The sequence below is a fragment of the Spermophilus citellus genome (genome assembly GCF_964194105.1).
Source record: "Spermophilus citellus genome assembly, chromosome: 4".
NCBI classification, from domain to species: Eukaryota; Metazoa; Chordata; class Mammalia; order Rodentia; family Sciuridae; genus Spermophilus; species Spermophilus citellus.
In genome coordinates, this window is record NC_138185.1 from 124,197,715 (window position 1) to 124,220,562 (window position 22,848).

At 38.9% G+C, this 22,848-nt stretch overlaps 1 protein-coding gene across 1 annotated transcript in view; it reads left to right on the forward strand.

Annotated features, from left to right (window-relative positions):
- Window positions 1-588: 588 nt before the first annotated feature.
- NEDD4 (NEDD4 E3 ubiquitin protein ligase) overlaps window positions 589-22,848 on the forward strand; it is a 131,347-nt gene continuing 109,087 nt past the window's right edge. The window contains exon 1 of the mRNA XM_081290320.1: window positions 589-727. Within this exon, the coding sequence (XP_081146446.1) occupies window positions 683-727 (45 nt within the window). The 5' untranslated portion in view covers window positions 589-682. The remainder of the gene's footprint in view (window positions 728-22,848) is intronic.

Consider the following 22,848-nt stretch of genomic DNA (forward strand, 5'->3'; position numbering starts at 1 on the left):
GAGGCCTGCCCATTTGCTACCACACTCCGGAGGGCTTTTTCTGGCGGTCCCAAAGTCTAGCATAAATCAACATGAGAGCGCTGCAATTTTTGTTGTTGTTGTTGTTGTCGTTGGGGATTTAGGCTGGGACTAAGCACGCCTATCTCCAGGCATCTAGTCAGAGGCTGAGTTCTGGGTCTGATCTCAGCGAGACTAGTTGCTGAGGAAAAACACTGCGCCCTTTCCTCGGGAAAGAGCTGACGTTACCCCGGCCTCCCCAGCCTGCGCCCCGCAGAGCCCCGGGGCTGCCCGACTCCCCCACCGGCCTGTCAGCACCAACCTCCGGGTGCAGCCACGAGTGCTCTTTTCCCGCGCCCCCAGCCCGTCTCGCGCTTCCCCGCCGCGAGCCCCTCCGCCCCCAGCCCCATGCGCACTCCCTCCCATCTGCAGTGCCTCTATAGGCGCGCCCCCAGCCCCGCGCGCCACCGCTCAGCCCGCGGAGCGCGCGCTGCCAGCCCTTTCCCGCCGCGCGGCCTCGTGCCACTAGCGCTAGCTTGCCGGGGGAGGCGCTGCAGCCGCAGGGGGAGCGCCTCCTCCTCTTCCTCCAACTCCTCCCCGCCTCCTCTCTCTTCTCCTCCTCCGCACTACGGTTCCCAGCCTTAGGCGGGGAGGTGCGCGTCCGGTTTGCTGGAAGCTTTCGGAAATGGCAACTTGCGCAGTGGAGGTGTTCGGGCTCCTGGAGGACGAGGTGCGGGGCCCAGAGGGTGACGGGCGGGCTTCCCATCGCACTGTCCATCAGTCGGACCTGAGAAGGCAGCCGTGGGGCCAGCGGCCGCGGCCAGAGGCTCTGCGGTCTGCGCCTCCTCCCTCTGGGCGAGCCCGGGGTGTGCGCGAGGCGCCCTGGGCACCGTGGGGGCGTCCTGGAGCACGCGGGCTCACGGGGCTTGCAGTAAGGAGCAAGCCCGTGAACTCCACACCCCGCTCCTCCCTGGAGCCGCCGCCTTCCCTGTCAGTTTCCTTCAGGAAGTGTTGAGGAGGGGGGCGAGGCAGCGAGCTGGCTGTGTGCGCCGAAAGGACGCACATCACCCGCAGCGCCTTCCTGCCCCCCCCCGGGGGGGGGTCCGCGAACTCCCTGGGGGGTGGGGCCAATTTCCTTGGTGCTTAGCATCCCCACGGTTGAGTAGACTTATCTGGCAGAGGCCCTGCCAACTTAACTTTATGAACTTTGGTCTGGAGACTCGAGTGAATTGTCATTAGTTGTTTGATTTTCTTTTCCTTCTTTGTCTGAACCCCTTTTTAATCACTTAAGTGGAGACAGGAATGGGAACGTAGGCAGTAAGAATTTTCGTCCTATTTAGCAACAAGTGTCAAATGTGGGAAATTCACCCTTCGTTTTATGATCTTCGTTGTTAAAAAATAAAGTGAAAAAGTATAAATACTTTAAAGAACCTCCCACAGCTGTTCACTTTGAACACTGAAGTTATAGGATTTGAAGAAGACAATTTATGTTGCTTGCCTAATTTACATTGCTTTCTTAGGTATTTTCCAATAGTGTGGTAATAGTGCCTTTTCTTAGCAAGTTGGTGCCTTTAGATGTCTTTCACACTTCTCTTGAGATCTTCTTGCTTATAAACTGAGTAATTTTTTAGTGTAGGCAAGTTATTTCAGGTTATTTTGAAAATGCTTATGTGATGTGATTAAAATCTTGTAGTTTCCAACAACATAGAGGGAACTGGGAAACATTTTAAGTGAAATAAGCCAGACGTAGAAAGTCAAGTACTGCATGATCTCACTCATATGTGCAATCTAAAAATGTCGATCTAATAGAAGTTGAGAGTAGAGTGGTGGTTACCAGAAGCTAGGGAGAATGGAGAGAAATGGGGAGGGGTTGATCAGTGGCTACTGTTACAGTTAGATAGGGTCAAGAAGTTCTGTTGTGCTATTGCACAGTAGGGTGACTGTAGATATAATAACGCACTGTATATTTCACAATGCTAGGAAAAAGAAGTGTGAATGTTTTCACCATAGAAAATGATAAATGTTTGAGGAGGTAAATGATTTAAACACTATACAATTGAAATAGCTCATAAAATGTACATTTTTAATGTTTTTATGTATCTGTTAAAATAAATTAAAAAAAAATTTAATTTCATAGTTATTGCCAAGCAAAGTGACAAGGGGCAGATGGTAGCAGCTAGAAGTTCCTCAGAAACAGTGATCAATATGTTATAGCTAAATGGGATGTTCTAGCCAGTGCCCCCATTATTGTGCTGTAGAAGACATAAGAAGGTAATGCAGCTTTGCACCCATGATAGCTTTCTTCTTATCAGTTGTATCTTCCTGCCTGTTACATAACTGTAGTGCAGAGAACTTTAGGCTACCATCCAGTGCAATCAGACTGGCCTTGGACTTTACTTCTCTGTCATTGCTACTCAGAAATAGGCCCCATCATTCAAGATTTCTCATCTCATCTCCTTCCAGCAGAGCCAATTGATCACAGACAAAATATTGCCAAAGGTATCATTCACCATCTGTTTTCTTCCTCTTGGTATACAGGATCTGTGTTCTCAATTATCCCTCTCACCCCTCTGCCCAGATGAAATCATACTAATTGTGGCATTTAGTGGGTGATCAGTAGCAACTGGGACTAGAAACCTCACCCCTCGAAATGAGGATTTCCTGAACTTGCTGAAGGATTTGTAATTCTGGGAAGTTTAGTTTCCTGGCATGAGGCCTACCCTATTCCCATGGTGGGGCTGTGCGTTCCATAATTCAAATTTCCTTTCATTTCCCTGTGTCTTACTTTGTCCATGTTAAGGAAGAGAGTGAGATAAGAAGACAAGAGATATGATAAGAAAGTATCCCCCACTTCTTCCGTTGTACTTGGATTATTTATTCAACACACATGCATTAACTGTCTGCTCTGGGTCATACATTATGCTAGACACTGGGGATACAGAGAGAGAAATGACTGACAAATCTCAGTCTTAAGAAGCTCACCATCTGGTGCAAAATGTGAAAGTTGCTTATTTTCTGGTTTCAGTTTCTGTCTCATCACCATCATTTGCCACTTATTTTCTAGTCCATCACAAGTAAAAAGGGGCCTTCAAAAACCCTCCCCCCCTTCCCCTTTTAAAGAAGAAGAACACTGCACCTCTGCCACCTCTGAAACTCAAAATCTCATCTGGGAATAGGCAGCCCTCTGCTGTTGATTAAAAGTAGAGAAGCTTTTCTGTTACAGCAAAAGGAGATGATTCTTACTGATTTGAAACTGAAACAGAAAAATGAAATAGAAATAGAATAGAATAGCATTGCCATTTAGTCAGTGTGTAGTGAATAGCTGCTGAGTCACACTGTAGGAGCATATTAGAATTAAAGTATGCTGAAGTTTAGATCATAATGGCTTTCACTTTTCCATGAGTTGCCATCTTTTCCCACAATATCTTTCTGTAAGAGGGTCTGCATGCACAGTTTTGCCATTAAAGCATTAGTTAATTAAGGAAGAAGTGTAACATAATTTATGTGTAATTTGGTCTGACAGTCACTTGGAATTAACAGTAGAGAATAACTCTTATCTTTGGTGGGAAGAAATATGATGGATCTGGGAATTGGAATTGAGCATCACTTTTTGCTCCTTCCAGTGAACCTCCCAATTATGTAGGGGCTGGAAAACTAAACACCACGTTTTCCAGACTTCTGCAGTTATTGTTCTGAATGTGGAATAGGTTTCCCCCATTAGATGCACTTATTTGAGAGTTGGGATGTGGAAGTAAAGTGAAGCATATAGTTTTATTCTTTTAATTTTTCTGCTGACAGGTATAGTCATATAGACCTTGAATTTTCTATAAAAGTATTGCAGTATCTGGTAACTTGTTTTATAGGTATCAATAGGAAGTTGCAGAAGTAGCAGTTTGTGGCCCTTGATTCCAGATGTCTAGATTGACTATATTCTGGTGCTGGCCCCTGTTAGCTATGTATTTTTTTGAAACTTTATCTTATTTATTTTTATGTAGTGCTGAGAAATGAACCCAATGCCTCACACATACTAGGCAAGTACTCCATCACTGAGCCACAACCCCAGCCCCTAGCTGTGTATTTTTATCTATCCAGCTGTAGCAGATGTGGCAGCTTCTGAGGTGGGCTGGTTCTACAGCAATTTTCCACACCTCTGGATGTCCAACCTACAGCCTATTCCAGCTCTTCAAACAATTTTGTAAGCACCAAATTCCCTGAATTGAACTTCTTTCCTCTTAAAGAATTTAGAGTGATTTTGTTTCCTGTAACTGAAGCCTGACTGAAACAAGGCAAAGAAGAAAGAAGATAAAGGAGTTGAAAGTCTCTACTGCCAGATTGGGAGTATAGTTTGCTAATATGGAAGAATGGATACCCCCGTGGCAATAGCTACAGCAGTACCTAAACACCAGGGTAACTAAGAAGGGCATATTCTGACACTTCTGGACCCACTAAGGCTGGGCAGAGTTGACCGAGCCTGCCTGTCTTGACATCATACTAAATCTGGGAACAAAGTTTCTAAAACTATGAACTGCACACAAGGAAGGAGAAGCATAGTTGAAGCAGCAGCAGCTGTGTTACTAATCTATCCCAATCTTTCATGTATTGTTTTTGCCAATACCACTTTTTTGCAAATTCCAGGGTCATAATATTTTATTAAAATAAACAAATATAGTTTATTTTTAATACTTTGTTTTATTTTAAACCAACAGAAAATTGAAAAGTATAGCACGAAGAACTTCAGTATCCTCCTGCAGATTCTCCAAATTTGACATCTCACCACCATTGTTCCGTAACCTTTTTCCCCATTTTTTTTTTTTTTTCCTGAGCACTCAAGGGTAAGCTTTAGACACATCCCTATCATCTTTAAACATTCTAGTGAGTATTTTTCTAAAACAATAACACGGTCCAGCATAACCATATAATCCTCCAAGCTAGGAAATCAGTATTGATACAATACCATCTAATCCACAGATAACCATGTAAGTTTTGATAAGTATTTTAATAATTTCTCTTTTTCTTTCTGACCCAAGATCCCATCTAGGAACATATGTTGTATTTGCTTGTCGTGTCTTTGCAGTCTTTTCTAACCTGTAATAGTTCCTCTATCTTTGTTACCCTTGACAGCTATAATGAATACAGGCTGCACATCCTGTGACATCTGTTTAGTGTTTCCTCATGATTATGTTAAGGTCATGTTTTCTTGGCAGGAATCACAGAAATGATGCTGTGTTCTTCTCAGTGCATTACGTCAGGGGGTACATGATGTTGACTTGTCCCTTCACTGTCAGCGGTAACTTTAATCACTTGGTCACTTTGGTGCCTGCCAGATTTCTCTGTAATTTGACCATTTCTCTCTTTATAAGTGGTGTTTCAGTCATCCTTTTTTTGCTGTTGTGATCAAAAGACCTGACAGGAACAACTAAAGGAGGAAAAGTTTATTTGGGGCCTCTCAGTCCATAGACAGCCACTTCATTCTTCAGGGCTCAAGGTGAGACTGATCATCATGGGGGAAGAGGGTTGTAGAGGAAAGCAGCTGGAGACACAGCAGTAGGAAGCAGAAAGAAAGAGCATGAAAGTGCGCTATCCGCCCACCCCGCCCCCCAAGGACAAAAATATATACCCTCAAAGGCATGCCCTAGGGACCCTCTCCTCCAGTACCCTACCTGCCTATAGTTACCACTAATTTAATCCCTATCAGGGGATTAATTTGCTAATTAGGTCAAGGCTTTCATAACCTAATCATTTCCCCTCTAAGCCTTATTGCATTGTCTCACACATGAGCTTTTGGGGATACAAAATATTTAAACCATAACAAGTGATTACTATTTTGTGGGCACATATTCTGAGGCTGTGTCAATATCCTGTTCCTCATCAAAATTCATTCCCAGTTTTAGCATATATTGATTAATTCTGTCTGAATCAAACACTTCTATATTTTATTTCAAATATTATTAGTTGGCATTCTGTGCAAGTAGAACCTTTTATTTCCTCCCATTCATCCATCCATCCATCGATCTATCTATCTATCTATCTATCATCTATCTATTTATTTATATCAGCAGACTTGTGGAATCCCACAGTATTCAATGGGTTGTAATTGATTACTGTCATTAAATATTTTGTTGTTCCAATTATACCAGAGGTCAGTGGGAGTGCTTTCATGGAGAGTTCTAGGCCCTTATAACAAGTCCCCGTCATTTCTTGAACACTTCATTACTTTATATACTTTTCCTGGTACAGTTCTGTCTGGAATCAGCCATTTTCTTAGGAGTGCTCATTCTATCTGGTAAAAATGGGTTTTAGAAACCCAAATCTGAGTCTTTAGTGGGCTCATTGCTCCTGGAATGTGCTCTTCAACTGTGTCAGTGAACATGGTTAAGAAGTTTTGTGTGGGTGTGCACCGAACACACATACATCTACAGCTATGTTAATTTGTATATTTACTTCAAAATCATTAATTCATACTGTTTTAAAATTATTCAAAACTAGCAATTTAATATACCTTTGTAGCTATAAGTTTCATTTCTTTTTTTTTTTTTATTGGTTGTTCACAACATTACAAAGCTCTTGACATATCATATTTCATACATGAGATTGAAGTGGGTTATGAGCCCCCAATTTTACCCCAAATGCAGATTGCAGAATCACGTCGGTTACACATCCACAATTTTACATAATGCCCTATTAGTAATTGTTGTATTCTGCTACCTTTCCTATCCCCTACTATCCCCCCTCCCCTCCCCTCCCAACTTCTCTCTCTACCCCATCTACTGTAATTCATTTCTCTCCTTGTTTATTTTCCCATTCCCCTCACAACCTCTTATATGTAATTTTGTATAGCAATGAGGGTCTCCCTTCATTTCCATGCAATTTCCCTTTTCTCTCCCTTTCCCTCCCATCTCATGTCTCTGTTTAATGTTAATCTTTTCTTCCTACTCTTCCTCCCTGCTCTGTTCATAGTTGCTCTCATTATATCAAAGAAGACATTTGGCATTTGTTTTTTAGGGATTGGCTAGCTTCACTAAGCATAATCTGCTCTAGTGCCATCCATTTCCCTGCAAATTCTATGATTTTGTCATTTTTTATTGCTGCATAGTACTCCATTGTGTATAGATGCCACATTTTTTTTATCCATTCATCTATTGAAGGGCATCTGGGTTGGTTCCACAGTCTAGCTATTGTGAATTGTGCTGCTATGAACATCGATGTGGCAGAATCCCTGTAGCATGCTCTTTTAAGGTCTTCAGGGAATAGTCCAAGAAGGGCAATAGCAGGGTCAAATGGTGGTTCCATTCCCAGCTTTCCCAGGAATCTCCAAACTGCTTTCCAAATTGGCCGCACCAATTTGCAGTCCCACCAGCAATGTACAAGTGTACCCTTTTCTCCACATCCTCGCCAGCACTTGTTGTTTGACTTCATAATGGCTGCCAATCTTACTGGAGTGAGATGGTATCTTAGGGTGGTTTTGATTTGCATTTCTCTGACTGCTAGAGATGGAGAGCATTTTTTCATGTACTTGTTGATTGATTGTATATCCTCCTCTGAGAAGTGTCTGTTCAGGTCCTTGGCCCATTTGTTGATTGGGTTATTTGTTATCTTATTGTCTAATTTTTTGAGTTCTTTGTATACTCTGGATATTAGGGCTCTATCTGAAGTGTGAGGAGTAAAAATTTGTTCCCAGGATGTAGGCTCCCTATTTACCTCTCTTATTGTTTCTTTTGCTGAGAAAAAACTTTTAAGTTTAATTAAGTCCCATTTGTTGATTCTAGTTGTTAACTCTTGTGCTATGGGTGTCCTATTAAGGAATTTGGAGCCCGACCCCACAATCTGTAGATCGGAGCCAACTTTTTCTTCTATCAGACGCAGAGTTTCTGATTTGATATCAAGCTCCTTGATCCATTTTGAGTTAACTTTTGTGCATGGCAAGAGAAAGGGATTCAGTTTCATTTTGTTGCATATGGATTTCCAGTTTTCCCAACACCATTTGTTGAAGATGCTATCCTTCCTCCATTGCATGCTTTTAGCCCCTTTATCAAATATAAGATAGTTGTAACTTTGTGGATTAGTCTCTGTGTCCTCTATTCTATACCATTGGTCCACCCGCCTGTTTTGGTACCAGTACCATGCTGTTTTTGTCACTATTGCTCTGTAATATAGTTTGAAATCTGGTATCGCTATACCGCCTGATTCACACTTTCTGCTTAGAATTGCTTTTGCTATTCTGGGTCTTTTATTTTTCCATATGAATTTCATGATTGCTTTATCTATTTCTACAAGAAATGCCGTTGGGATTTTGATTGGCATTGCATTAAATCTATAGAGAACTTTTGGTAATATCGCCATTTTGATGATGTTAGTTCTGCCTATCCATGAACAGGGTATGTTTTTCCATCTTCTAAGATCTTCTTCTACTTCTCTCTTTAGGGTTCTGTAGTTTTCATTGTATAAATCTTTCACCTCTTTTGTTAGGTTGATTCCCAAGTATTTTATTTTTTTTTTGAGGATATTGTGAATGGAGTGTTTTTCCTCATTTCCATTTCAGAAGTTTTGTCGCTGATATACAGAAATGCCTTTGATTTATGCGTGTTGATTTTATATCCTGCCACTTTGCTGAATTCATTTATTAGTTCTAGTAGTTTCTTTGTAGACCCTTTTGGGTCTTCTAGGTATAGAATCATGTCATCTGCAAATAGTGATAATTTAAGTTCTTCTTTTCCAATTTTTATGCCTTTAATTTCTTTCGTCTGTCTAATTGCTCTGGCCAGTGTTTCGAGAACTATATTGAATAGAAGTGGAGATAGAGGGCATCCCTGTCTTGTTCCGGATTTTAGAGGGAATGCCTTCAACTTTTGTCCATTCAGAATGATGCTAGCCTGAGGCTTAGCATAGATAGCTTTTACAGTGTCAAGGTAAGTTCCTGTTATCCCTAGTTTTTCTAATGTTTTGAACATAAAGGGATGCTGTACTTTGTCGAATGCTTTCTCTGCATCTATCGAGATGATCATATGGTTCTTATCTTTAAGTCTATTGATGTGGTGAATAACATTTATTGATTTCCGTATGTTGAACCATCCTTGCATCCCAGGGATGAATCCTACTTGATCATGGTGCACAATTTTTTTGATGTGTTTTTGTATTCGATTCGCCAGAATTTTATTGAGGATTTTTGCATCTAGGTTCATTAGAGATATTGGTCTGTAGTTTTCTTTCTTTGAGGTGTCTTTGTCTGGTTTCGGAATCAGGGTGATGTTGGCCTCATAGAATGAATGTGGAAGAGCTCCCTCTTTTTCTATTTCCTGAAATAACTTGAAAAGTATTGGTATTAATTCTTCTTTAAAGGTTTTGTAAAACTCCGCTGTATACCCATCCGGTCCTGGGCTTTTCTTGGTTGGTAGTCTTTTGATGGCTTTTTCTATTTCATCCATTGATATTGGTCTGTTCAGATTGTGTGTATCCTCCTGACTCAGTCTGGGCAAATCATATGACTTAAGAAATTTATTGATGTCTTCACGATCCTCTATTTTATTGGAATATAGGTTTTCAAAATAATTTCTAATTGTCTTCTGTATTTCTGTAGCATCTGTTGTGATATTGCCTTTTTCATCCCGTATGTTAGTAATTTGAGTTCACTCTCTTCTTCTCTTCGTTAGCATGGCTAAAGGTCTGTTGATCTTATTTATTTTTTTGAAGAACCAACTTTTAGTTTTGTTAATTTTTCCAATAGTTTCTTTTGTTTCAATTTCATTGATTTCCGCTCTGATTTTAATTATTTCTTGCCTTCTGCTACATTTGCTGTTGTTTTGCTCTTCCTTTTCTAGGGCTTTGAGTTGAAGTGTGAGCTCATTTATTTGTTGGTTTTTTCTTTTTTTGAGGAATGACCACCAGGCGATGAATTTTCCTCTTAAAACTGCTTTCATTGTGTCCCATAGATTCCGATATGTTGTGTCTGTATTTTCATTTATCTCTAAGAATTTTTTGATTTCCTCCTTTATGTCTTCTGTAACCCATTGATCATTCAGTAACATATTGTTCATTTTCCATGTGATGTAGGATTTTTCCTTCCTTCTTTTATCATTGATTTCCAGTTTCATTCCATTATGATCAGATAAAATGCATGATATTATCTCCACCCCTTTATATTTACTGAGGGTTGCCCTATGGCATAATATATGGTCTATTTTTGAGAAGGATCCAGGTGCTGCTGAGAAAAAAGTATAGCTATTTGATGATGGTTGATATATTCTATATAAGTCAGTTAAGTCTAGATTATTGATTGTGGTATTGAGTTCTATAGTTTCTTTATTCAACTTTTGTTTGGAGGATCTGTCCAATGGTGAGAGAGATGTGTTGAAGTCTCCCATAATTATTGTGTTGTGGTCTATTTGATTCTTGAACTTGAGGAGAATTTGTTTTATGAATGTCGCAGCACCATTATTTGGTGTGTAAATATTGATAATTGTTATGTCTTGTTGGTGAATGGTTCCTTTTAACAGTATATAATGACCTTCTTTATCCCTTTTGATTAACTTAGTCTTGAAGTCGATTTTATTCGATATGAGGATGGCCACCCCTGCTTGTTTACGAGGACCGTGTGCGTGGTATATTTTTTCCCATCCTTTCACCTTCAGCCTGTGTATGTCTTTTCCAATCAGATGTGTCTCCTGGAGGCAGCATATTGTTGGATTTGTTTTTTTAATCCATGATACCAGCCTATGTCGCTTTATTGGAGAGTTTGAGCCATTAACATTCAGAGTTACTATTGATATATGGTTTGAACTTCCATCCATGTTTGATTGTTTATCCTTTTTTTAAAAAATTTTAGTTTGTTTCTCCATGATTGTCTTTCTCCTCGCCCTCTGTCTTTACTGAGGCACTTCCCACTGATGGTTTTGGTTATTGTTTTTCATTTCTTCTTCGTGTAGTGTTTTGCTCAAAATGCTTTGCAATGCTGGTTTTCTGGCTGCAAATTCTTTTAACTCTTGTTTATCATGAAAGATTTTTATTTCGTTGTCATACCTGAAGCTTAATTTTGCTGGATACAGAATTCTTGGTTGGCATCCATTGTCTTTCAATGTTTGAAATACATTGTTCCATGACCTTCTTGCTTTCAGCGTCTGTGATGAAAAATCCGTTGTTAACCTTATTGGTTTACCCCTGAATGTAATGTGTCTCCTTTCTCTTGTAGCTTTTAATATTTTCTCTTTGTTCTGTATATGGGATATCTTCATAACAATGTGTCTTGGCGTTGGTCTACTGTGATTTTGTGTGTTCGGTGTCCTGTATGCATCTTCAATTTGTATATCTGTTTCCTTTTTTATTTCTGGAAAGTTTTCTGTAATTATTTCATTCAGCAGGTTACTCATTCCCTTGGTTTGAATCTCTGTACCTTCTTCTATCCCGATGACTCGTAAGTTTGGTTTTTTTATGTTATCCCATAACTCTTGGATGTTTTTCTTGTGATTTTTTACCAGCCTTTCTGAGTTGGCTAGACTCTTTTCAAGATGATATATTTTGTCTTCATTATCTGACGTTCTAGCTTCTACTTGCTCCACTCTGTTAGTGATACTCTCAATTGAGTTTTTAATTTGGTTTATAGTTTCCTTCATTTCTAGAATTATTGTTTGATTATTTTTTATAATCTCTATCTCCTGATAAAGATGCTTAACTTCTTATTTTATCTGTTTATGTAATTCATTTTCAATGTGTTCCTTCGCTGCTTGAATTTGCTGTCTCGTATCCTCTTTAAGGTTCCATTCCATCTGTCTTAGGTGTTCCTTGAGTTCTTTATATGACCATTTTTCTGATGACTCTAGGTCCTCCTGAATATTTAGGCTGTCCTGCATTGTTTGTACTCCTTTTCTTCCTTGTTTTTTGAAGCTGCTCATGTTACTTCTTGTTCTGTTTGACTGCTGAGTTACTGTTTACTCCTATAAATTAATTTGATGCTTGGGAGGAAAGGTATTTGAAGGGAAGGGAAGAAGTCACTAAAGAGAATGAGAGTAGGCAGGTAGAATTCAAGGAAAGGGGGATAAGAAAAATGAAAAGACTAAAGAAGAAAAAAATAGGAACTAAAAAAAGAAAAAAATTTAAATAATAATAATAATAATAATTTAAAAAATTAAAATTAAAATTAGTAGAAAAAAAATTAAAAAAATATTTTGTAAAAAAAAATTAATAAAACAACAAGAAAGAAAAATGAAAATGAAAGAAAAACCCAAATCAAAAAAAAGAGAAAAGAAAAAGAAAAAAGAAAAGAAAAAAACAAACTAATAAATGCAGTCTTAGAGTTTGATTAACTTCTCTTCCAGTAGGTGGCGCTGTGCCCACCAGGCCAAGTTTCTCCTGTCAATACGCGGGAACCAATCACTGTGCAGCAGCTCCTCCCAGACTGGGCGAGTCTCCAATCCTGAGTGTCTAGGGCCTCCTCTTGTGTCTAGTCACTTCCCACTTTTTCTCTAGCCAGGCCCCTCTCACCACAATACTGGCTACACGCCAGGTCTGCTGCTCCCGGGAGCCCTGTTTTCATGAAGGACTGGGCACATTCTTCCAGTTTGCCATTCCCTCAGACCCTAAGTTTGTAGAGCTTGGGGCTGAGACTCCTCAGCGGATTTTACTTGCCCTCCGGTATCCACTTCCCCGTAGCTGGTGCAAGAGACCTCAGCAGTCAGCCCTGGTGGGAGCGGTAGTTCCGCGCCGCGGGTCCCGCACCACCTCTGATTCCCTCGGGCTGGCTGTCGCACTCACGGGAGAGCTGGGAGGGGCCCTTAAGGTTTCCCCGATGTGTGGACAGGGAAGGCTAGGGGATCACACACCTGTAGTGCAAGTTTCAATGAAGTTATCTCCTCCGCAGCAGTCTGATGACGTCGTTTCCCTTTGCCGGGCGACCAATGCAACGGGTGGGTCCTTCTCTCCCAAGCCCCGTTTCAAACCTGTGGCCACTACTTATGAAGGCTCGGTAGGCATTTACCTTCGTAGGATGAGAAGGGCTGACCAGTTGTTTCAGCCGGATGGATTAATGCTGAGTCATAGCTGTTTGTCTGCGGGAAGCAGGTGACCGGGAGTTTGAATTCAGCCGATCAGGGCTCAGTGCATGTTCTTGGATCACTTGGATTTTAAATTGTCACTCATCTTATCAGCTGTTTCATTTAATTCGGCAGCTCACTCGCGCGGTGAAGAGTCTGCTCTATGGTGCAACTCGGGAGGCGGCGGCGGCGGCAGCGGCGGTGGCAGCGGCCTTCGGGACCCCGGGGAGGGAGTGCGGGTTGGGGGAGGGGAGGCGGCGCCTCGGGGCCGCGCGGGCCGGTACTGGACACGGGAGAGCGGGCGGGGTGGAGGAAAGAAATTGAGATCTAGATTTAGAGACTGAGCTTGGGAGGAGAGACAGCTGGGGAGAAGCAAGGCGGAGAGGCGGAGAGGAGAAGGAGATGGGGCCGATAGAGCCGTGCAGCTGGGGCTGCAGCCTTACTGCTCGCGCTGAAGTCGTGATGGACTCCCTCCACCTTGGCTGGATTCGTGGCAGATTCACTCCACCTAGGCCCCTTTCTTGACACAGTGCTGGGCTTTTGTCGACAGATCTCCTTTAATGATCTTTACCTCATCTTTTCAGACGCGGTGGCGCGGAGCACGGAGCGGCTTACTTCCCGCCGCCATCTTTTCTGTCGGGTCTGTTCTAAGTTTCATTTCTAACGGTGAAAATCTGACTTTCATTATCCTTAATATATTTACTTATTTATTTAATTTATCTACTAATACGTTCAATGAAACTAATTTCCCAGCCATGCAAACAACTGTGGGACTTCGGTGTCCCCCTTCCAACTCTTTGCATCCTTGAATGCAAGTGGGAATACTACTGTTGCATTTCTATGCCTCACCCTCCTCTGGTGGGCACCCTACTGATACATCTCCATATGGCACCTTCCTCCTCTCGGTGTCCCCTGCTGGTAAAAATGAGGACCATGCATCTCCCCCAAACAACTCACACTCCTCTCTCCCTATGGTGGGCCTGTTGTTTACTCCTTTGCACAAGGAACAGAAGAGAAGGACATGTACGTGTGTGTTACACACACACATAAAACAGTTAACTGTTAGGAATTCATATGTTGCATAGGAGTAGAATCTTGGAGCTGAAATTATATAAATTATGAATTATATAAATTAAAAATAAATTTATATAAATAAATTTATATAATTATATGAATTATATGAATTATAAAGGGCGAGTGCAGGAGCAAATGCGATTTGACTAGGTTGAAATTCTGTTCCTGTCACTTAACGTGGTGATCTTGTAAAATTATTTAACCTCTATGAGAGCAGGATATTCAAATTGCTGATTCTCCCATCCCCTAGCAGTCTTCATTCCAGCACCTAGAGATGTAAGAACCTATTGAACACAACTGGTATTCAGTTAATCATGGTCATGTGCTCCACCTCTGAACCCTGAGTCAGATTTCTGATTTGAACTGCTAAATTCACCATTCTGCTGAACTCTGTGGCAGTCTATGTTACTACCTTCTTCCTCCTTAAAGTTTCTATTCATTCTGGCTCCTTTGCCAATCTTATCAAAATTTTAAGAGGATAAATGAATGGAGGGGATAGAAGAATTCTGGAGATAAATGTAAGGTGTAAGGCACAGCACAAACAAAAGGGTTTCAGTCAGTTTTTTTTTCTGAAGGTCTTGGGGATTTAATATGCCTATAGCCCATTATTATAATTCATGGCCTGATCAAAGTGTCTGGTTTCCATTGATGTGAATCATTTGGGGGCATTGAAGAGAATAATGTAAGCACATGATCATGGGAGTGCATAAAGATGCATTAGTGAAAATAATCTTCAGGGAAAAGAGTCACCTAAGTATAATAACAGCTGCCTTTAATTGAACACTTGCTGCGTGCCAGGTTCCAGGTGAGATGTTTTCACACTGTAGCTTTAATCATCACAACAATCTTGTGAAAGCAGATACTATTATCCACATTTTACAGATAAGGAATCTGAGATACTGGTTTCCTCAAGAACTTCCTCTCAGTAGTTAGCAGATCTGAGATTGAAACTCAGGTCTCTTCAGTACACAAAACTTGGTCTTTCCACTTTTTTGCTGCAAAAGGTTGTCCAAGTGAAACCCTTTAACTGAAAAGACTCTTTAGGGAGATGATGAGTGGAGCAGGTGTATTGTTGACTGTCATTGTTCTTTTTTTTCTCTCTTTTCTTTTTATACTTTTAGATGGGCCTCTGAAGTGCTTGAATTCTGTAGTGGCTTAACAAATATTTGTCGACCATTTACTCTTACTGTGTGTCAGGCATTTGGTCAGGGCTTGAGCTAATAATGATGGACAATAGGGGCTGGGGCTGTAGCTCAGTGGGGAGTGCTTGCCCAGCATGCATGAGGCAGTGGGTTTGATTCTCAGCACCACATATAAATAAATAAAATAAAGGTCCATCAACAACTAAAAAAATATTTAAAAAAATAATGATGGACAACAGATTAGATTTTACCGAATTTAGAGCCTAGAAGGACATTAAATCAATAATCGTACATCCATATTTTATAAACATCGAGAAGGAAAAGGAATGTAAGATGTAAGCATATAATATAATTAATCTTGTGTGATGGAGAGGAGGGGAGAGTGTCAGAGAAGGCTGAAGTCACATTGAAACTGAAACTAAGGATGAATAGGCGTTAGGTGAGGAGTGGAGCAGTAGACTTCTCGGTAAACAGAACTGCATATGCAAAAGATGAGATGAAGAAGAACAGAGAAGGTCATGAGATGAGGCTGGAGAGGAGAGCCGTGTTAAGACTTGGAACTGAGGGATGGGGATATAGCCCAGTTGGTAGAGTGCTTGCCTTGCATGCACAAGGGTTCAATCTCCAGCACCACACACACACACACACACACACACACACACACAAAAGAACAACAACAAAAAACTTGGAACTGAATCCAAAGTGGAATGGAAATTAATTAAACAAGTGTGAACACACATCATCATCAATCATCATTATCACTGTCATTTTTTACAGTTAATGTCTGTTACATATTTCACCATTTTTGTCATTTCTTCTTGCTTTCCATTTGGGATCACATTTTTTTTTCCAGCTAAGGTACACTCTCTAGAATTTCTGAATATTTGCTGGTAATAACTTTCTGTTTTTGTTTGAAAATCTCTTTATTCTGGCTTTTTCATTTTGGGGGGTTTGGGTGAGGAGGAATAAAATTCACCGTGAAACGACAGATTTTTAAATGTACAATTTGATGATTTTTAATAGTGTGCATGGCCAGCAATCTGATTAAGATATAGAATATTTCTATGACTCTGGACTGCTCCCTTGGGTCCTCTACCAGTCCACTGCTCTTCTCCATTCTCCATAGGCAACTCCTATAACCATGGATTAGCTGTTCTGGAATTTCATATGAATGGAATTGTACCTTCTTTTTCTTTTAAGTCTTGTTTCTTTTTTGACATAATATGTTTGAGAGTCACACGCGTGGTTGTATCCTTAGCTCACTTCTTTTATTGATGAGTACTATTCCTTGCTGAACACTATTCCTGTGTACAAACCAGATGTTTATTCATTCTCCTTTGAGGGACACTTTGATTGTTTCCAGCTTTTGGCTATTATGAACAAACCCACTGTGAACATCTACAAATCTTTTTTATGAATATATGTTTTCATTTCTCTTGTGTAAATACCTAAAGATGGGATTTCTGGGTCATAGAGTAGGATATGTTTGACTTTATAAAAAGCTGACAAATGGTTTCCATAGTGATTGTACCAGTTTAAACCCATCAATAATACAGAAATGTTTTAGTTGGTCTATATTCTTTTTTTTTTTTGATAGACCTTTATTTTATTTATTTATATGTGGTGCTGAGAATTGAACCCAGTGCCTCACACCTGCCAGGCAAGTGCGTTACGGCTGAGCCCCAGCCTGGGTCTGTATTCATTCAGCAACATTTGAAGTTTTTGCCAAAGCTTTCCATCTACCTGTATGTTTAACCTTTTAGTAATCAATGTTATCAGCTTCATGTGGATCTTTCCAGAGATATTCTGTTCATAAATCAACAGATATGGTACTGTCACATTTAAAAGTAGTGTTATGATATAAAGTAATGATGAACTGTTCTTTCTTCAAAATTACATAGTACTAACTGAACAAAGTTTATTATTATTCTAAATGTAACTATATTAATGATAGTACTTTCCTTACTCATCCCCATGCCGTTTGCTATATGCCTATGGATTTTCTTTTTGTGTGTGTGTGTGTGTGTGTGTGTGTGTATGTTTTGTATCAGAGGTTGATTTTATATTTTATTTTGAGACAAGATGTTACTGAGTTACTTAGGGCCTTGCTATATTGCTGAGGCTGGCTTTGAACTTGTGATCCTCCTGACTCAGCCTTCTGAGCCTTTAGGATTATAGGTGTGCACCACCAGTCTTAGATGCTGGTTGTTGCTCATTCTGTTATGAGAGTGAGCAAACTCCACCACACCTAGCTATACCTATGGTTCTCAGTTTTGTGTCCATCAGAATCATCTGGAGAGTTTGTTAAAAACACAGATTACCTAAGAGTATCTGATTCCATAGGTTCAAAAAAATCACATCTGCAATACATTCCCAAGTGATGTTCTTACTACTGGTTCAGGGAATATAGTTGGAAAACCACTGCTCTCTCCAATCTAAAGGTTCTGGGTATTGTTTTTTGTTTGTTTGTTTGTTATCATAGTTGTTACCATCCAAAACTCCTGAACAGTTTTATTTATTTATTTTTTTAAATATTTTTTTTAGTTGTAGATGGATATAGTACCTTTACTTTATTTGATTATTTTTATGTGGTGCCAGGGATCCAACCCCATGCCTCACGCATGGTAGGCAAACACTCTACCACTGAGCCACAACCCAGGCCCATTCCCGAACAGTTTTAACTTATCATAACAAATGTATAGCAATCATATATTCTAGATTTTAAGACAGTTCTGATTTTATCTATTTTATTTCCTAGTAAAAAAGATCTACCTTTTATATAATTGTAAATGGTTTAGAATAAATTTATACAAAAGAAGTAGAAAACTTCTGTCAATCCATAGGATCTGATTTTTAGTTTGGAAAATATGGTCACCATAGATTATTTTTGCTCAAAATGGACTGACAACAAACCTTTCTACAGTAGCTGAAAGTAGGAATAAAGTACTTATTGAAAGCAAAGAAGAGTTTGCCCTTTTCATCCCCGTCCCCCTCCCCAACCTGGGTCTAAGTCATATGTTGCTCAAAAAAAAAAAAAAAGTATATTTATATTGCTCCCTCCCTTCCTAGTAATTGTTTTCTTAAATAAATATTCACTGTTTACACAATCATACTATATATAGTATAATTCACATTGAATCATTGTACCATGTTTTTAGTTAGCTATTGCAAATTTTTTGTTTGCTTTAGTTTTCTGTACACTTATCACAAATTTAATTGCAAACTGTCAGAGCTTTAAAAGCACTTGATGCAGTAAAAAAAAAGACGTGTATGTGTGTATGTATGTGTGTGTATATATATATGTGTATATATATATATATATATATATATATATATATGAAATTATCATAAGTATATAGATTGCTACCCATTCCTTAGCCTCTTGGTGTGCTGTACAGCCATCATCTCTGGGCTTCCATTTGTCATCCTTGTGGAACTTCTGTTCATCTCTTTTCTCTTTTGAATCCACTGTTTCCCTAATTTCTTGTCTTCCTTTTTCCTAACATATTTGGTGGCATACTTTCTCTACATGAGTGGTAGTTACTGTCGAGAGGAGAATCTCATAATAGGATCATCTGATCCTACCATTTCATTGTGGATTTCTCACGTATTGGTTTTATAGTGTATCTTTCCTTTGGGTCAGTCAGTCTACCTAATGAGGAGTCTTCCTGTCTCCTTATTGGTGGGTACTGGTCTGGCAGCCAGTGTTCTTGTACCCAGGTTGGGAAAGGGGATGGGGATGAAAAAGGCAAACTCTTCTTTGCTTTCAATAAGATGCTTTATTTCTATTTTCAGCTTGTGTAGGAAGGTTTGTTGTCAGTCCAGAGTTGTCAGCTCTCAGTATTTGCTCTGCATCCTGCTGGATTCATTAGAAAGATAATGAATAGATAGAAAGTTAATGAATAGATTAGTTTCTTAGGTTTTGAAATCTCACAGTTTTTTGACTTTTTTTTGTTTGGAAACCACTGAGCTCATCCCTAACCCTTTTTAATTTTTATTTATTTTTGCTGAAGGTCTCACTAAATTGTTGAGACTAGCCTTGTACTTTCCATCCTCCTGCTTCAACCACCCAAATCACTGGGATTATAGGCATTGCCACCGTGCCAGCCTCTTTTCACAATTTTTATAGTGGAAAAATTCATAAAATGTATTACTTCAGATACAAGATAGTATGTAATAAATGCTGTGTGAATGATCCTCTGATTTTAAGAAAAGTATTTTCAACTATGAAGGCTTTTAGGGAAGATATTATTTGAGCTTTGAGAAAATGTATAATGTGAGCTATGGCTCAGTGGTGGAGCACTTGCCTTGCACATGTAAGGCACTGGTTCAATCCTCAGCACCACATAAAAATAAATAAAAGTATTCTGTCCATCTACAACTAAAAAAAAATTTTTAAGTATAATGTAAAATTTATAAAAAATTTAGGAAGTAAAAACAAATCTTCATGATCTCATTACTTTTAACAGTTATGTTCATTGTTACGTATTTCTTCCTAACCTTTATCCATCTATACATTTTAGAGATTAGCATCCCTATCCGCCCTCTATTAACATATAATTATTCTCTGCCAAATAATATTGATTTAAATGGCTTTAAAGCATTTTGCTCAGATGATACAGAATTTTAACAGAGAATGGTAAGAGAACCTAGCTTTATAAAAATGAAATAAACTTAGCATTATAAAAAACTAAATACAGGGCTGGGGATGTGGCTCAAGTGGTAACCGTGCTCGCCTGGCATGCGCGGGGCATTGGGTTCGATCCTCAGCACCACATAAAATAAAATAAAGATGTTGTGTCCACCAAAAACTGAAAAATAAATATTAAAAAAATTTCTCTCTCTCTCCTCTCTCTCTCTAAAAAAAAAAAACTAAATACAGAAGATATATAGATATTTTTAAAACTGTCTTGTGAGGTTGGAGGACAACACAAGTTGAGAAAAGAATGAAGAGAGTAACAAACGATAATTCTTCAACACTTATGAAAGATGGAAGGATCTGAAATTCTGCATTTCCTTTTCCTGGTTGTGGGAATGAAGGGAGAGTAAAGGGTACTTAATAGATATGTTCATGAATTATAGTGAAAATCTCAGCCCTAGACACTGCTTTAAATTATTGAAGCCATCTTCATAGATAGCATATTACTCCACATTACCTGTTTCCTCATCATAAAAAATCCCACATCTTTGCCTATAATTTGCAACTTCATTTTACCTTAAAAATTAATCAAACTCCCTTTACTTATGAGTAGGAGAGGACAGATTCATGCTTTAGTGAGGAGCTCTGCTCTGTTTGAGAATAATATTCCCATCCCTGTCTTAATTAAAAGAATGATCTTTAATTTTCGTTTCCTTTTTATTCATTTGAACTCTATCCAGATTTCTGTTAATAGCACACTTAGTATCATAAAACTACTGATGAGTTTCAACTCCAATTGCAGGATTTATGTTGCTCTCCTTCATTTTAAAAAATGATGTGAGAGTTAATGACTTCTGGTAAAATTCTTTTAATAGTTTCAATCATTTTCTATTATATAGCTATAATGTGAAGATAAGATGAATGCAAATATGAAAATAAAGTGGCATTTTTAGTTTAATCTGATGAAGTTCTTTCAATCACTATAGCTTCACTTAACAAAAACATTTAACTAAATAATTAGTTTTAATTTTTGGAGTGAGAATTGCAAGCAGAAAGTTTAAAAATATGTCGGTGACTGCTAGTAATTTATAATCCTCCAGAATTGTTTTAAATTAATGCTTGGTGAATTTTTTCAAGGAGATGGGGGAATATTTCAGTCAAGGCTACATAGATAGTTTTAGGGAGTTTTTTGTTTTTGTTTTTGTTTTTTTTTTTGGTAGTAGGGATTGAACCCAGGGGTGCTTAACCACTGAGCCACATCCCCAGCTGTTTTTGTATTTTATTTAGAGACAGAGTCTCATTGAGTTGCTTAGGGCTCCCTAAATTGCTGAGGCTGTCTTTGAACTTGCGATCTTCCTGCCTTAGCCCTCAGAGCCACTGGGATTAAAGGCATGTGCCACAGCACACAGCTCTTTTGTTTGTTTTTGAGACAGGGTTTCACTAAATTGCCTCAGCTGAGCTTGAATATGGGATTCTGCTACCTCAGCCTCTTAAGTAACTGGGATTACAGGTGTGAGCCACTATGCCCAGCATGAATAGCTTTTAGTACCAGGAAGTCCAGAAATATGGATTAATCTTTTTAGAGAGATATGATAATTACCCCAGTGAAGGTCATATGCAAGTAATAAACACTATCTTGAGCTTAGAAAAGATAATTAACATTGTCACTTTTGATTACATTTTACCACTTGAAAAAATTTTACTTGTTAATTAAGTCAGCACAGAAAATATTTTTTAAAAAATATTTTGTAGTTGTTGATGGATCTTTATTTACTTATTTATATGGGGTGCAGAGAATCGAACCCAGTGCCTCACACATGTGAGGCAAGCACTCTACCGTTGAACTACAACTCCAGCCCCCAGAGAAAGAATTGTTAGGTTCAGAATTAAGTCTTGGAGATTGATACCTGTTTGACGTAATTCAGTCACTTCCCAGTCAACTGATGCAGTGAGAATTTGGCTGTAGAACCAAGGGAATATTTCAGTTGGCCTGTTTATTCAGTGACCTGCCAGAAAAATAAAAGGAGTAGTCAGGACCTGTCTTCAGATGTTAGGAAATAATCCCCATAGAAAACTGATATGTCAACATTTATGTTTTCCTTTCTGATTTTCTTTTCTTTTTTAATACTTTTTTATTTATACATGGGCACAATATATTTGTTTGTTTATTTTTATGTGGTGCTGAGGATCGAACCCAGGGTCTCACACGTGAGAGGTGAGTGCTCTTCCGCTGAGCCACAACCCCAGCCCTCTGATTTTCAATTCTCTTTATTTCTGATATCTGAAGGTTTTTTCCCTTCTTTCTTGCAAGATCAGCTACATATTTAATTTTATTTGTGGAAATCATATTTTATCTTAGCATCTCTACTCAAGTTTTTTTTTTTTTGCATTATCTTAATCTTTCATCTGGGTTTTGGAGTTAATAGAATATTTTAATTATCATATTTATTTAGTGAAACCCCGTAGGAAGTACCATGAGTATAAGTCCAGAGAAATGGAAGAAGGTTAAAATAAATGTGATATATATCTTTTCTCCCACTGGGGCATCTCTTGAGAGAGGAATAGACTTTGCTACTTGCCTAGGGGATAATTTTAGAATAGAATTAATTAGTTTTTATTTTTGTGTGTGTGCTACAATGTTTTGTATTAGCAGAGCTTCAAAAATGCTACTGTAATACAGTTGTACTTATGTCTTTATGTACATAAGTGAAAGTTTATTTAGAGGATACATCTAAAACTGGAGTTCCTATGTTATTGATTGAGAACTTCCGTAGATATTGTGAAATCTCTTCAGAATGATTGATCAATTTACACTCCCACCAATGGTGGGATTACTGGCGAGATTGAGTATACACTCATTGACTTATTGTTCATTCTATATTTATTTCTTACATTAGGGCAACTATATTTTACTCATTGATTTTTAGAATTCTTTACATATTCTGGATAATCATTATATTGTCTTAATGATGCGTTT